This window comes from Saccoglossus kowalevskii, chromosome 3, assembly GCF_978046115.1.
Source record: "Saccoglossus kowalevskii chromosome 3, keSacKowa6.1, whole genome shotgun sequence".
Lineage (NCBI taxonomy): Eukaryota > Metazoa > Hemichordata > Enteropneusta > Harrimaniidae > Saccoglossus > Saccoglossus kowalevskii.
Window position 1 is genome coordinate 25,092,432 of NC_140643.1, and position 14,711 is coordinate 25,107,142.

Sequence of the window (14,711 nt, forward strand, 5' to 3'; positions counted from 1 at the left end):
ACACAAAGAATTGTAAAATCATGTAATGGTGTATATATCATGTGATTTTATAATCATTCTAGATGTGATGTGTTTAACTATTTGGTGTTGAATGCCATTTTTCCCGCCAAGATGCAAATTCATTCTACTTTTGTTTTGTACATACACTATAGTTTTTTGTTCAGGAGCTGTCACGAAAACTACATGGTGACAAATGTTTGGTGGTTTTGTGGGTTTTGATATTTCTTGGTATTCATCAATTGTAATGCTTGGATTTTTGTATGAGGTTGAGAGGACACTCATTTTGGGTTTTCTTGTTATTTTTTTTTTTTCATTTTTTATAGAAATTTGTTTGTACATTCTAAATAAATTGTTGTGATATCAACTGTTGTCATTGAATTCAAGCGGCAAAGGAAATACGATAAACGTAAGCAGTTGTTCGTGTTCACCTGCCAGCGAATATTGTAGACTCAAGACTTAAATGTTAATAGTTCATATGACAAAAGGGCCTACCATGCACACCATAAACCCAGACCTAAAATGTTAGCTTCGGAGGTTCGACGTACTCATATTTTCTTATACAATATCCAATATACAGAAACAAATATCATATGATATATCAAATGAAAAAATATATATATTTTAATAATCAATATCATTTCTATATAAAATCATAAATTGGATTGAGAGTTTCTGATTTTTTATGAATTACTCAAACGGGAAAAATATATAATATATCCACGATATCCTTGGCACCACTATGTTATATTTCAAATAAATGTACCATTAATTCAGAAATTTATTCCAAAATATTTTAATTTCGATGGTTTGTTGTGAAAGCCATGTAATGTAAAAATGTTTCTTTTTAAATATAAATTATACAGTAGAGCAAGTTTTTAGATAGTTATGAGTTAATAATGTTTAATTTGAAACTGCTACTGCATGTGTGCAGTATGACTTACACATTATAGTGAACTGTGTTGCCAATAATGGGATATGTGTGAATGACACCATAACAATGTACATGATTATACAAAGTTCGACATAAATTGCAAATAACGATATACGACTCACTGTCAATGAAAACAAATGAAGCAAAAATATTGGTTGTCATTTCTTATAACAAGCTAAGCGTGCGGAATCATATAGATTGTATGTATGTATGTATGTATGTATGTATGTATGTATATGTAAGGAGCCTGGTCTTTCTAAAAGTAATTGCCACACTTACTGCAAATATTTTTGAGTTATTATTGCTGCATGGTTTTATCTCATATATGGGATTATATGCGACATTGGCGTTTAGCAGCGTATTCTTAAATTACAAAAATGTAAGTTGGCCAAGAAATGTTTCAAGTATTTAAATGGATTACAGTTTTCAGACGTATTGATCTCAAAGTATATGTTCTGGTCTCCAAATATTTGCGACATGTTTACCAGCATTATTAGAAAGATGAGGTATATGATCTAGTCAACATTTGTTGAAAGAATCCCCAGTATTAGGAACGGAAGTATAAGTTTGCTCGTACTAATGCGAGACTTGAAATCCCTAACTTGTACTAAGAGACTCTACAACTTTTTGTCAGGCACTAATTGTAATAAAACAGTCTAAACTCAGACTCGATGATATTAAATTCTGAACACTCAATACGCAAATACAAATGAAAACACAAGTTGCATTTGTTATTTTCTACTTTGTATAATTAATTCCGCAACTTTTAACGCAGCGGGAATTAGTGCAGTAAGAAAATCTAGTATTTTTACGATGACATCACTGTTACCGCCCGATGCGATATCATCTGCTTGTCTGTCAGCACCACCCATGCCAGTATACTTGCACAGTCTATCATCTTCAACGGCTTCCTTCACGCGTCTCGTAATATCATTTGTAAACGGTTTATTTCCGTTGGAAGCTCTGGTTTTGTCGACCAATCGCACAAGCTCGGCAGTCTGTTGTTCTTTGACATTTGCGTCATTTGTTCTGTTGTCGAAAGCTAGCACCCTGTTATTGCAGTCTATTAGCAGATGTTTCAGATACGAGGGAATCTCCTTCAGGAAATCGGCTAAACTGACTTTATCGAGGTCAAGTTGATCCTTCCGTGTAAACAGTATTGTAACGTATTTCATCATGTCTTCGCCGAATAAAGCACGCAGTAACTTTATACTGTTGATGTGTTCTTCGGTTAGTCGTTCATCGGCATTTAGTGTCAATATAATAGCGTCTAGACCACTGCCCTGCGTCATTGCAATGCCAACACATTTTGCAATTTCTTTAGCCATATCTTCATTGGTCAGTTCACCACTGGTGTCGAAGAATCCAGGTGTGTCGATCACCACAAGTTTTCTTTTTTGTTCACGTCGAGCCCATGCTATGTTTCTTGTTTTTGATGACATTGAGCGCACCGACATGAAATGTGGTTTACCTAATATGGTGTTTCCAGTTGCACTTTTACCGGAACCTGTTCGGCCTACAAGAACAAGAGTTAATTGGTCTCCTTTTGGGATCCTTCCTGCTGATGAATATGCCATGGTAACTGCAATGGAATCAAAACTTGAAGTCAAATGTTTGCGAATCTGCATCTTCTGAAAATTGTTCAACTGCTTGGTTATTTAATCAATAATCTTAAAGTAGTATATTTAAGTTAATACCCTATATTCATATTTAGAAATAGTTATAAAACCAACTGTTTTCATTTGAAATTCTTTTTATTCAAATTCAATCAATCATACATACATACATACATACATACATACAGCGAGTTTATTTTAGAATTATGTAGGTTTTCTAATATATATCATACATACATTTGTTGATTTCAGTGCATACGCAGATTAAATATATAGACGATTGATGTGTCTTTTAATCGTCCAGTGGTGATTGTTTGATTTATACCATCATTTCCATGTGTGATTTCTATGTTTTACAATGATTTTATGTAGGAAAGGCGTGCTCGAAGAAATCACTGTGCATGGTATCACCAAATTTGATTGCCCCTACTGTAGCGGCGTCTGCTTGGAAATCTAATTCTTCTTCAACAATGCAGATTTTAACCTAGCACTTTAGATACTGAGAAAGTATAGAAGAAGGTTCTCAAGTTGACTTAAGTGACCTTCAAACATTTTTTAAAGGCTATACCAGGGTTGTACCGATAGTGCATTAGTGCATGCACCAAACCAGCAATGTCACAAAGATTGTATCAGTGAAACAGGAGTCCCATAAGCAGAAATCCGTCACACTAACGGATGCAATATAGCAAGAGGCCCATCACTGAACAATTGCATACTTAGATGCTCTCCAGCAATTGCCAGCTAAGAAAGTAGTTTCTAATTGAGTGCCAAACATTGCCACACAGAATTTGTTTATTTTTTGCATTTAAATCACGGGCTAAGTGTGAATATGATTCAAAGATAATATGTTTGTATTGAGGGTTCCCATCATGTACAAATAATCGTGGACTCTGAGTTTACAATGCCACCTGTAGAGGGATATAGTTAACTCTACTCCATGTATTACGATTTGAAAAGAGCTGATGACATTATTAGGACAGGTACGAAGAACAGTTTGTCTACATTCCGCAAGTAAAATCACCCGTTCCATTTTTAAGGGCGTTAATGTATGCACAACGCGAATTCGTCATTTTTACAGACAAAATAAAAGACGACCACAACTCCCCAGGACCAAATTAGTTGTCTATGGATTTCAGGGAAATAATTTTATCCGTGTTGGTAGTAGACGCGATCTGTGTATTCAATATACCAAACAAATATAGAACGAAGCCAATGTGAACTGTTCACTTTGTGGCAACCATTGCTTTCACATCGAGTGTGACAACAATGGCCCGCCATAAGTGGCAAATATTTTCAATTGTTGGATACTAGTGATCGAAGTACTTTGTACGACAGAGTAACTGAACCAGAATTACAGATTAGAAAATCCTCCAACTCACCTAGTAATAACTTCAATGTGTAGTAAGACCAAAATATAATAGGAACAGCGTGTATGAGCTACCAAAATGTCGACCCGTTCGCTGCAGAACTGTTTTTTCAATATCGCAGGTCACGCTTGTTGAAAAGAGGTCGATCCTAATGAATGGCGATTATGTATGGGGTTCCGCGTATAGTGAGGTGAGCTTCAGTTTCGAAGCAACACTTCGCGGAACTAGCAGAGGGTTTGTGGGTATCGTGTGATCATAAATTATTTTTTTTTTGCTTTGCCACAAATTGGGACAGTCTAGGATTCACTCTCTTTACATTTAGGAATTATATATTAAAACGAATGCTATACAAATATCAAAACACTAAGTGTACACATTAAGTTTTATCTGTATTTCGATTCTTCGGTTGATTAAGGATTTCCCAACTGGTACCAGTAATAAGGGACTGCTCATTTTCTTTGGCCAGGAGGGGGTGCTGGGGAATCTGATGTCGCAAAAGTATGAAAACAATTCCCCCCAAGCCAAAAAAAACAAAAACAGGGTGACCACTTCACATCATTTCAAAATCCAGTGATCCCCAAAAGAACTTTTGATTTATGTTACGTAGCTTCTTAGTGAGTAGCTTTCGCAGTGAGTAGGACTTTTTCACAGTGATTCTTTCATCGGAGTTGAGAATTAATAAGTTATGTCTCATTTACAACTGGTGTTAATCTAGGAATATCATAATTAGGAGCTGTTAATTTGTCCTTATGTTTTGTGCAGTTGCTCTGGCAGGAGTTACTAAATAAGACCCATGCTCTGATATTATCACCTCGTTTCTTACTTCGACCAAAGGACATTTAGACATTTATAGAAAGGGCTTTGCATCATGCATTCGTATTACACTGCTTTTAATGACATACTGCAAGTATTGGTGTTCCAGTTTTATTCACTCTGGTGTGGGAAATAGCAAGGATAATTAAAAATGACGACAAAGGTGAAAATTACTAATTATTATTTCACCACGAGTTTTGTTTGTGAATTAATAGCGATGGCTACGGAAATTGCGATTAAATCTATATCGGTAAGATTCCAGGAACGGCAGGGGAAACCCGTGTTTATGTTATCAGAAATTGAACACCTCGAACATACTTTTGTGCAAAGTAATTGTTTTGTTTGCTCAGCGCATTTAGCTCTATGTATTACACAATCTTAGACTTGCTTGCGGTCTGTTGCGATTCTGATGAAAAATTCTTGAAAAATAAGAATAAATTGCGTAAACAAGGAGTGAACGTGAAAGTCGTATGACCGCGAAATCCCAACAGACTTGCCACCAGTGTATTAAGCGCCCTCACATAACCGCCCACACAGAAATTGGATCTGTGAATATGTAGAACTCGTTTTTTTGTATTGAGGATTTCCATCCATGTACCAATATTCAATGTCCATGAACCTTGCCTTTACCATGTCACCTGTAATATATATAACTGTACATGTATTACGATTTGAAAGGAGTTGGTGACATTAGGACAGGCATGAAAAACAGTTTGTCTACATTCCGCAAGCGAAATCAACCGTGCTATTTTTAAAGATGTTAATCTTTCTATACACAACGCAAATTTGAATTGGTGGCCATTTTTGCAGGAAAATAAAAGACGAGGTCAATTCCCTAGGACCAAAATAGTTGTCTATGGATTTCAGAGAAATAATTTTATTCATGTTGGTAGTAGACGCAACACTTGAACTGTGTATTCAATATGCCAAACAAATATAGAACAAAACCAATGTGAATTGTTCACTTTGTGGCAACCATTGCTTTCACATCGAGTGTGACAACAATGGCCCGCCAAAATTGGTAAGTCTGTTCAAAGATACGAGTGATTTTGTACGACACAATAACTGCAATGAAGTGACAGATTAAAGAATCCTCCAAGTCACCTAGTAATAACGTCAATGTGCAGAAAAACCAAAATATAATAGGGATAGCGTGTATGAGCTATCAAAATGTCGACTCGTTCGCTGCAGGTGTTTTTTTTTCAATATCGCAGGTCACGCTTGTTGACATCCGAATGAATGGCGATTACGTACGAGGTTGCGCGTATAGTGAGGTGAGTTTAAGTTTCGAAACAACACTTCGTGGAACTAGCAGAGGCTTTTCAGGCTATTGTGTGATCATAATATTTGCTTTGCTACATATTGAGACAGTCTAGGCTTCACGCTCCTTACATTTAGGAATTATATATTAAAACGCTATACCAATATCAAAACACTAAGTGTACACATTAAGTTTTATCTGTCACAGTGTAAGGCCTACGTATTGCTATTGAGAGAGGCACCCATAGAACTCACACTAGGCAGGAGGTTATTTCACTGCTAGCGGTAGACAAGACAATAGTACTGGAAATGAAATATCAAATTTAAACTCCTGACTTTAAAACCTCTCAAAATAATCGCAAAAAACAAAGCACAGGAAAATACAATGAATAAATTCACTAAATAGGGGATATACTAGAGAAGTGTGCACTGGTGATAACTCATACTTCCAGGATGTAGAAATGGATGGCAGTCAATGGCTTCTGCACCATAACGAAGAAGAAATACAGGAGTCTTGCTTGCAGAGGAACGCTATCAACTCAGTAAATCGTAAACATCCTTTGTTATGTAAATCACAAGCACACCTAGTAGATTCCAATTGTCCTTCCACAGTTGCTGACAATCTATATTTCGATTATTCGGTTTATTAAGTATTTTCCAAATGATATCAGTAATAAATAGCTACTAGAATCTTAAGTTCATTATATTTGAACTGTCAAATAGTATATACAGTGTAAAGCCGAGATGCAATATGGATGTTATTGTCTGCGCGGAATACTAGCTTAGTGTTTCATGATGGTAACGTATCGATCGCCAACGATCTTCAATAAGTTGTCATGTAGTGACATCACGAACAGACCTGTATTTCAATAGATGGGGCCCTCTGGAGATCTGGACGCAACCCGACGGTCATTTATTTTCGTTTGAAAGTGTTTTAATGTCAACGTCGGCACATAGCGTATATGTTATGCTTTCAGTGCCCACATTTCGGCGATGACAGTTACAAATGCACTAAAAACACGCGAAAGGTATTATTAAAAGTGATAACAAACCAGAGAAAAATATTGATCGTTGCAGCTATTGCCAGGTTTATTAAGAACAAACTGATTTTGAAAATTACTGATACAATGTTGTATTAAAATAATAAAGTTAGACCACTAAAGATACAAAGAAAAAATATTTACACAAGACATTATTTGTATTTATTACATGTGGTCATATTTAAAAAAAAATTAGTAAGCACTAACAAATTACTTTTCATTTGTTGGTTTTTTGTACATAAGCTGCTTCTTATTTAATACTATGTCTTTTTTTCGGCGATCATTTTATTAGGTCTGAGACGGCGTGCTCATAACGATTTCAAACACTTGGAACGTTAGAACACCTCAGTATTGTGCTGTATTATGTGTCGGATCCATTTCTGTGTTTCGTCTGGTTTGTGTGATACGTCATTCAATTTACTACGATGTCCAAGTGAAGATGGTACTAATTTAATTTGATAAACAATGCAGCAATGAAGTTGGTTCGTGTATGTTACTTGTTGTGTTAGTGCATTATAGGTAGGTACTATTAGTTGAAATGTAAATAATATACAGTGCAATTGTAAGAGCGTCTTGAAGACCTTCGTTTAGTAAACCACAAAATCTACTGTATAACCTAATAGGGCAAGATAATATGACTTTAAATGGATACACGTATTATTCAAGTTACTCTCTTTATAAATTAGAAACGTTATTATACTGTATGTAGCTTTAAAATCCACCTTGAATTATTTCAATCCAAGAAAATGATATGACACACTAATAATAGTAACATATTATCATGGAATTTTAATACTATTTCTTATATTAGTAGTTTTCATTGGTTAATGTGATATGAATGTCCCCGGCACTTGCTTCTTTATCCCACATTAAGAAGTGGGATGAAATGATGACCACACTAAATGTTAATATCTTGGTGGCTACTTAGCCGTTTTGGACTGTCAGGTTAGTATATTTGTTGTTTAGTTTATGGTCATTGGAACGTTACTGTGTACACATTCTTTTACCATTGATTGTTCGAAGGTATTCCAAATGTTGACTCGATAGAAAACGTCACAAGCATGGACCTAGTTTCGAACAACCATATCATATTTTTCATAGATGAATGTGATTGTAACTAATTTGGCTTGACAATGCATGAACAATTCAATATTAACTATATCAAATATTAACCAAATGTTTGGTAACAATGGCGATCATTCATTTTAAACTGTTTAGTTTTGTTGTCAGGGCGAGTCTTTGGAACTGGTTTACATGGCACATGTAGACAATAATTCAACTAGAGTCATCGTATCCAGTACAATCTCTAGCATATCGAACAAGCTGAAAAGTGTATAAACCATATGCAGGAGAAAGAACGATATTACTACAAAGTTGAGGAACATTGATGATTGTAACCATGATGTCATTGCTTTTGTCATACAGCATAGTAGAAAGGTTACCCGTAGAGTGAAATTCAAGGGGGGCATCAAGATACTAGGAAGGGAAACATGATTTTGTCGTTTCTTTGAAATCAAGTTCAAGTTTCATAGAAAGATATTTTTTGTTTATTCGTGGTGAACCATTTATTTATTCAAAAATAATATGATGGATAATATCTTTCATAATCTGAAACAATATACAGGAGCATGACGTAAATGTAATACAGATACTCCATTGTAAACTATTTATGACACGCCAGCTGGTTTGCTCGTGATTGGAAGATTATTAAGATCACATACTGACATTTTCGGTGGGTAATAACTGCAAATGGTGAAAATGATTCAGAAAATGTTCAAATCTCGTTATTGTATTGATCCTACAGTCACCCGTCAATACAATCAATCACAGTTGAAGTTATTGTAATTTGATGTTTTCATCAAGGTTTTCAAATAAAGATCGATCATTAAGGCACACGCGCAATGTTTGAGGAGAAAACTGAGCGTCGACTTCCAGAATGTTTTGATTTTTCTGCGAGAAATATGACCAATCCAGAGACGTAAATTACAAATAGTCCAGTGTCGAGGTTCCAGAATGGCTGGTAGCATCCCTCCAAAAAAGGAAGAACAGATTAAATTCACTACGTTCGCGCATCAAGTAGACGACTACAGCAGGCATCCTGGACATGCTGGAGGTCAACAATAATGCCATCGCAAACGCCGAGAATTGTCCGAGACAGATTCAAAGATTTTGCTGCTTTGAAAACTAGTGAGATGGATGGTTTCTAAGAGCTAGCAGGGGTGATAGGAAGAATGGAAGTGATTGAATACAAACACAAAGAATTGTAAAATCATGTAATGGTGTATATATCATCTGATTTTATAATCATTCTAGATGTGATGTGTTTAACTGTTTGGCGTTGAATGGAATTTTTCCCGCCAAGATGCAAATTCATTCCACTTTTATTTTGTACATACACTATAGCCTTTTGTTCAGGAGCTGTCATCGAAACAAGCAGAATTTGAACACTACATTGTTATGGTGACAAATGTTTGGTGGATGATAGGTTATTTTGAGGGGTTTGATATTTCTTGGTATACATCAATTGTACTTGTTGTATGAGGTTGAGAGAGTACTCATTTTTTCATTTTCCATTGAAAGGTGTTTGTACATTCTAAATGAATTGTTGTGATATCAACTGTTGTCATTGAATTCAAACGGTAAAGAAAATGCAATAAACGTACGCAAGTGTTCGGCTGGCTGCATAGTCAGAATTGTAATATAATAATGGTGCAAGAAGCATCTTCATCACATCATCATCATCACAGCTCTCCCCAAAATGAAAAGTATTGGAACGGTTAGCTCAGAAGCCATATGGTTTGTTGTCATGGCTCAAATGCAAGTAGGTGGGTACTCACAATTTAAAATATACATATACTGACTATGTTATTCATAATATAATCAATAACCCTGGTGGAAGGTTTTCCATTATTGATGTAATACTGCGTGGCAAGCATTTTTGTTGAATAATTCTTATGCCCCGACTGAAGAACACAAATATGCCTCATTTTTACACAAACTGCTGTCAAAAATCAAAGAAAACATTTCAGATCCTGAAACTAACATTGTATGGAGTAGAGATAAAACATGGTCCTATACTTTGATCTTGACCGTCAAGGAGGCAAACCACACTGGGAAACACTCATCTCTGACACTTGATGAATGCATGGAGGACCTAGATATTGGTGATACACCCAACACAAAAAATGTTTTACTTAGAAACTTTTTAACTCTAGCATTGTTCAGTAGGATTGACTATTTTCTAATTAATCAATGCGCCACTGTCAATTTTGGTTCAAGGTACCTCAATTATTCGATACATATTGTTTTACCACTCTGCAATTACTTTGTATCTACAGTATGCAGGAACAGCAAGGCGCCCTGCCTATTGGAAGTTAAACAACAGTTTATTGAATAATAATGACTATATGAAACACCAATTGAAAAGCCATTTCTGTTTAAACCCTACAATTCTACAATTTTTGTTCGAGCTTTATCCAATGTGTCAAGCTAATCCATAATGATATATTAAGTTGTGTTATGAATAGAGAAATTAATACAACATACTTTCTATTTAGGCAGCTGCGTACATTTTCTCAATTCCATGTGTTCTGATTCAAAAATTGGAGAGATCTCATGTGTATGTGCTGAGGCTGACTAATACTCCAATGAGTAATTGTAAGAAATAAATTTCAAATGTCATTTGGGGCGATCTAGTTCAGGAAAGGAAAAGAAAGCAGTCATGGTGAATGTTGGACAAGGTATACTGAAAGTACTAGAATATCAAATATCAAAATTGCAGGCAAAGTATTTTTATGAGCAGGCAGGTCTGCTGTGTGTGGGTCATCATTTTAACAATAATGGGAAACTACTAGAATGAAAAGAATTAGCCAATAGAAACGTACCGTACAGTGCCTTCCTTAATTGATGTGGCATATTATCACCATTACCATCAGCATCAAAAGTTGATATTGAAGAACAGGATTTGATTATTAGTATTCGATTTAACAATTCTGATTTTCATTTTGAAGCATTGTACACCTGCTATCATTAATAGATGTTTTGTTCCCCACGCTCAGAGGTTAAATTCACATAAATGTTGAGAAAACTGCCTTTTGTTGTAACCATATGCATCAACACTAAATAAAGGAAAGTTGAGAGCTTCAATGAAAGTTGAGTCATAACATCTTAATGACAAATGTTAAGCTACACAAAATTATATCGCGTGTAGTTCAATCCAGCAGCTGTACATTTTGTGATTTAGAAGAGGAAATATTGACTTGTGCAGTGTCCTGTTATTGACATTTTCAGGAATGAATTTTCTGAGCGGTGGAGAAAACACATTGGTTTGAAAAGACAGAAGCAGCAGACAAAATTCTGCTAGGTGACCTTTCAATTGCAAAATTAATGAATTTCCTCGGATTGTCTACAAAAAGGGCTATTTACACACCTAGATGCAAGAAGCAAGATCAAAATGTTGTGAATCTGAATTTTATATAACAAACTATCTAATATTTAGAATTCCCAATGCAAAATCGGAATTAGGAATGCATCTAAATAAATTTATTACTGGTCAAGTTGTATTTGTGAGACATTTCAATGAATGTTTCATTTGCATTTTCAGTGACTACTTGAGTTGTATTTTTAATGTTCAAAGTGCTACGACCAGACAATGAATAATATCTTTATTATATTTACACTGTAAATGTTACAATGTAATGTCATTAAAGTCGTCTTTCCTAATCCTGGCACTTTGTCCGAGAAGTAACATGCTGACTTCATCAGAGTTCTCACACATTTCAAGACAATCAATGGCATATTCAAATATCACGTGCTTCATTTATATGTATTGTTATTATTAGTCAGAACATATATAGTGTCTTGTTCACCTGTCAGCGGATATTGTAGACACAAGACTTAACTGATAATAGTCCATAGGCCAGAAAGGCCTACTATGCACCCCACAACCCACTCTTCCCACGCCTAAAATGTTAAGTTCGGGGGTACGACATATAATATTTTCTTATTATTTATAATATTCAATATACAGAAATAAACATCATATGATGATATATCAAATGAAAAAAATAGTTTAATAAAGAATATCATTTCTATATAAAATCATAGATTGGAAAATAAGTTATAACAAATTTGAGATTTTCTGATTTTTATGAATTACTCAAATTGAAAAATCTATAATATATCCACGGTATCCTAGGCACCACTATGTTATATTTCATATAAATGTACCATTAATTCAGAAATTTATTCCAAAATATTTAACTTTCGATGGTTTGTTGTGATATATTAAATGAAAGCCATGTAATGTTAAATTGTGCTTTTTTAAATGTAAATTATACAGTAGAACAAGATTTTAGATAGTTATGTGGTAATAATGTATAATTTGAGATAGTTATTAGCTATTTAGAAACTTCTACTGCATGTGCGCAGTATGATTTAGATATTATAGTGAACTATGTTGCCAATAATGGGATGTGTGTGAATGCTACTATAATGAAGTACATGATTATACGAAGTTCAACAAAAATTGCAAATAACGATATACGACTCACTGTCAATGGAAACAAATGAACAGAGTCTCTGAAGCAAAAATATGTCATTTCTTATGACAAGCTAAACTTGGTATTTTTTAAAGTTGTTGCCTCACTTACTGCATGGTTTTATCTCATATATGAGATTATTGCGACATTGTTCCTTAGCAGCGTAAAATGTGATACAAAATTGTAAGTAGGCCAACGAGATGTTCAAGAAATTTAAATGGATTACAGTTTCACAGACGTATTGACCTCAAAGTATATGTTCTGGTCTCCAAATATATTTGCGACATGTTTACCAGCATTATTAGATGGAGGAAGGTGAGGTCTACGATGCGAGTCGACATTGTACTCTCGCAACCAAATATTAAATTCTGTACACTCAATACGCAAATACAAATGAAAACACAAGTTGCATTTGTTATTTTCTACTTTGTATAATTAATTCCGCAACTTTTAACGCAGCGGGTATCAGTTCAGTAAGAAAGCCTAGTACTTTTTCGATGACACTACTGTTACGGCCCGATGCGATATCATCTGCTTGTCTGTCAGCACCACCCATGCCAGTATACTTGCACAGTCTATCATCTTCAACGGCTTCCTTCACGCGTCTCGTAATATCATTTGTAAACGGTTTATTTGCATTGGAAGCTCTGGTTTTGTCGATTAATCGCACAAGCTCGGCAGTCTGTTGTTCCTTGACATTCACGTCATTTGTTCTGTTGTCGAAAGCTATCACCCTGTTATTGCAGTCTATTAGCAGATGTTTCAGATACGAGGGAACCTCCTTCAAGAAATCGGCTAAACTGACTTCATCGAGATCAAGTTGATCCTTCCGTGTAAACAGTATTGTAACGTATTTCATCATGTCGTCGCCGAATAAAGCACGCAGTAACTTTATACTGTTGATGTGTTCCTCGGTTAGTCGTTCATCGGCATTTAGTGTCAATATAATAGCGTCTAGACCACTGCCCTGCGTCATTGCAATGCCAACACATTTTGCAATTTCTTTAGCCATATCTTCATTGGTCAGTTCACCACTGGTGTCGAAGAATCCAGGTGTGTCGATTACCACAAGTTTTCTTCCTTGTTCGCGCCGACCCCATGCTATGTTTCTTGTTTTTGATGACATTGAGCGCGCCGACATGAAATGTGGTTTACCTAATATGGTGTTTCCAGTTGCACTTTTACCGGAACCTGTTCGGCCTACAAGAACAAGCATTAACTGTTCCCCTTCTGGGATTCTTCCCGCGGATGCATATGCCATGGTATCTGCAATAAAATTAAAACTCGAGATTAAATGTTTTCGATTTCAGGACCTTCAGAAAAGTCATTATTTTAATTGATTGAACATTTAAACTGTTTAAAAACTGTTTGAACCAATAAACTGAAAGAAGTATTGTTATGTCAACAAACCCATATTTATATTTATCATTCAATTATATCATATAGATTCAATCTCAGTTTATAAATATTTAGCTTTATTTATCATGTATAGCATACATTCATTTGTTGACTTCAGTGTATAAGTTTATTAAATACAAATGGTATATTTCTTAACGATTGAAAACTTTCACGTTTGACATAATATACCTAATATTAGTCTGGTTCCCGGCCCATGAAGGTAGCTATCGTCTATGTATCTCAACAATAAAAACCAAGGTGCCAGGGGCCGGGACTGTCGCAAAATGTGTGTTATATTTGTCGGTTTGGATAAGATGATCAAATGCCTGGCCTTATGTAGTTATTACGACTTTAGTGTTATGTAACATCCTTCTAGCTGGCAATTTCTGCAGTATTTAGTTACTTGGGTCTCGTAATTAAATCAGTGGCTGCGTTGTGTTCTAACTAAACCCATCTCGCCTTAGTCTCCTCTCTACTCCACAATCCGAATCTGTTTCGACATTTGGTGCCGAGACCTGGTTCGTGAGTCACCCAAACTAAAATATCTTTGAGATACCTATCGATATTGGTCGAGCAACAGACAGAAAGCCAAACAAAAGCCAAATGACCGAGCAATTCAACAATGCTGAAGAATAATGAGAAAGAACTTCTTGCATCCGACAAAAAACGTAATGGCAATTCAAGACATTACGAAAGATATAGAAATCATCCAGGAATGTCGTGAAACAAAACTTCAAGAAATGGAA

The 14,711-nt window shown here is 35.3% G+C and overlaps 2 protein-coding genes across 2 annotated transcripts; both read right to left on the reverse strand.

Annotated features, from left to right (window-relative positions):
• Positions 1-598: 598 nt before the first annotated feature.
• On the reverse strand, positions 599-4,041 carry LOC100369015 (uncharacterized). The gene is made up of 2 exons (XM_006812560.2): positions 3,927-4,041; positions 599-2,513 (listed from the first exon to the last, which is right to left on the reverse strand). The coding sequence occupies exon 2, from the start codon at positions 2,506-2,508 to the stop codon at positions 1,663-1,665; it is 846 nt and encodes a 281-aa protein (XP_006812623.1). The 5' UTR covers positions 2,509-2,513; positions 3,927-4,041; the 3' UTR covers positions 599-1,662.
• Positions 4,042-12,982: 8,941 nt separating this feature from the next.
• LOC146747604 (uncharacterized) lies at positions 12,983-13,828 on the reverse strand. Its single transcript, XM_085497397.1, has one exon. The coding sequence runs from the start codon at positions 13,826-13,828 to the stop codon at positions 12,983-12,985; it is 846 nt and encodes a 281-aa protein (XP_085353523.1).
• Between the last annotated feature and the right edge of the window lie 883 nt (positions 13,829-14,711).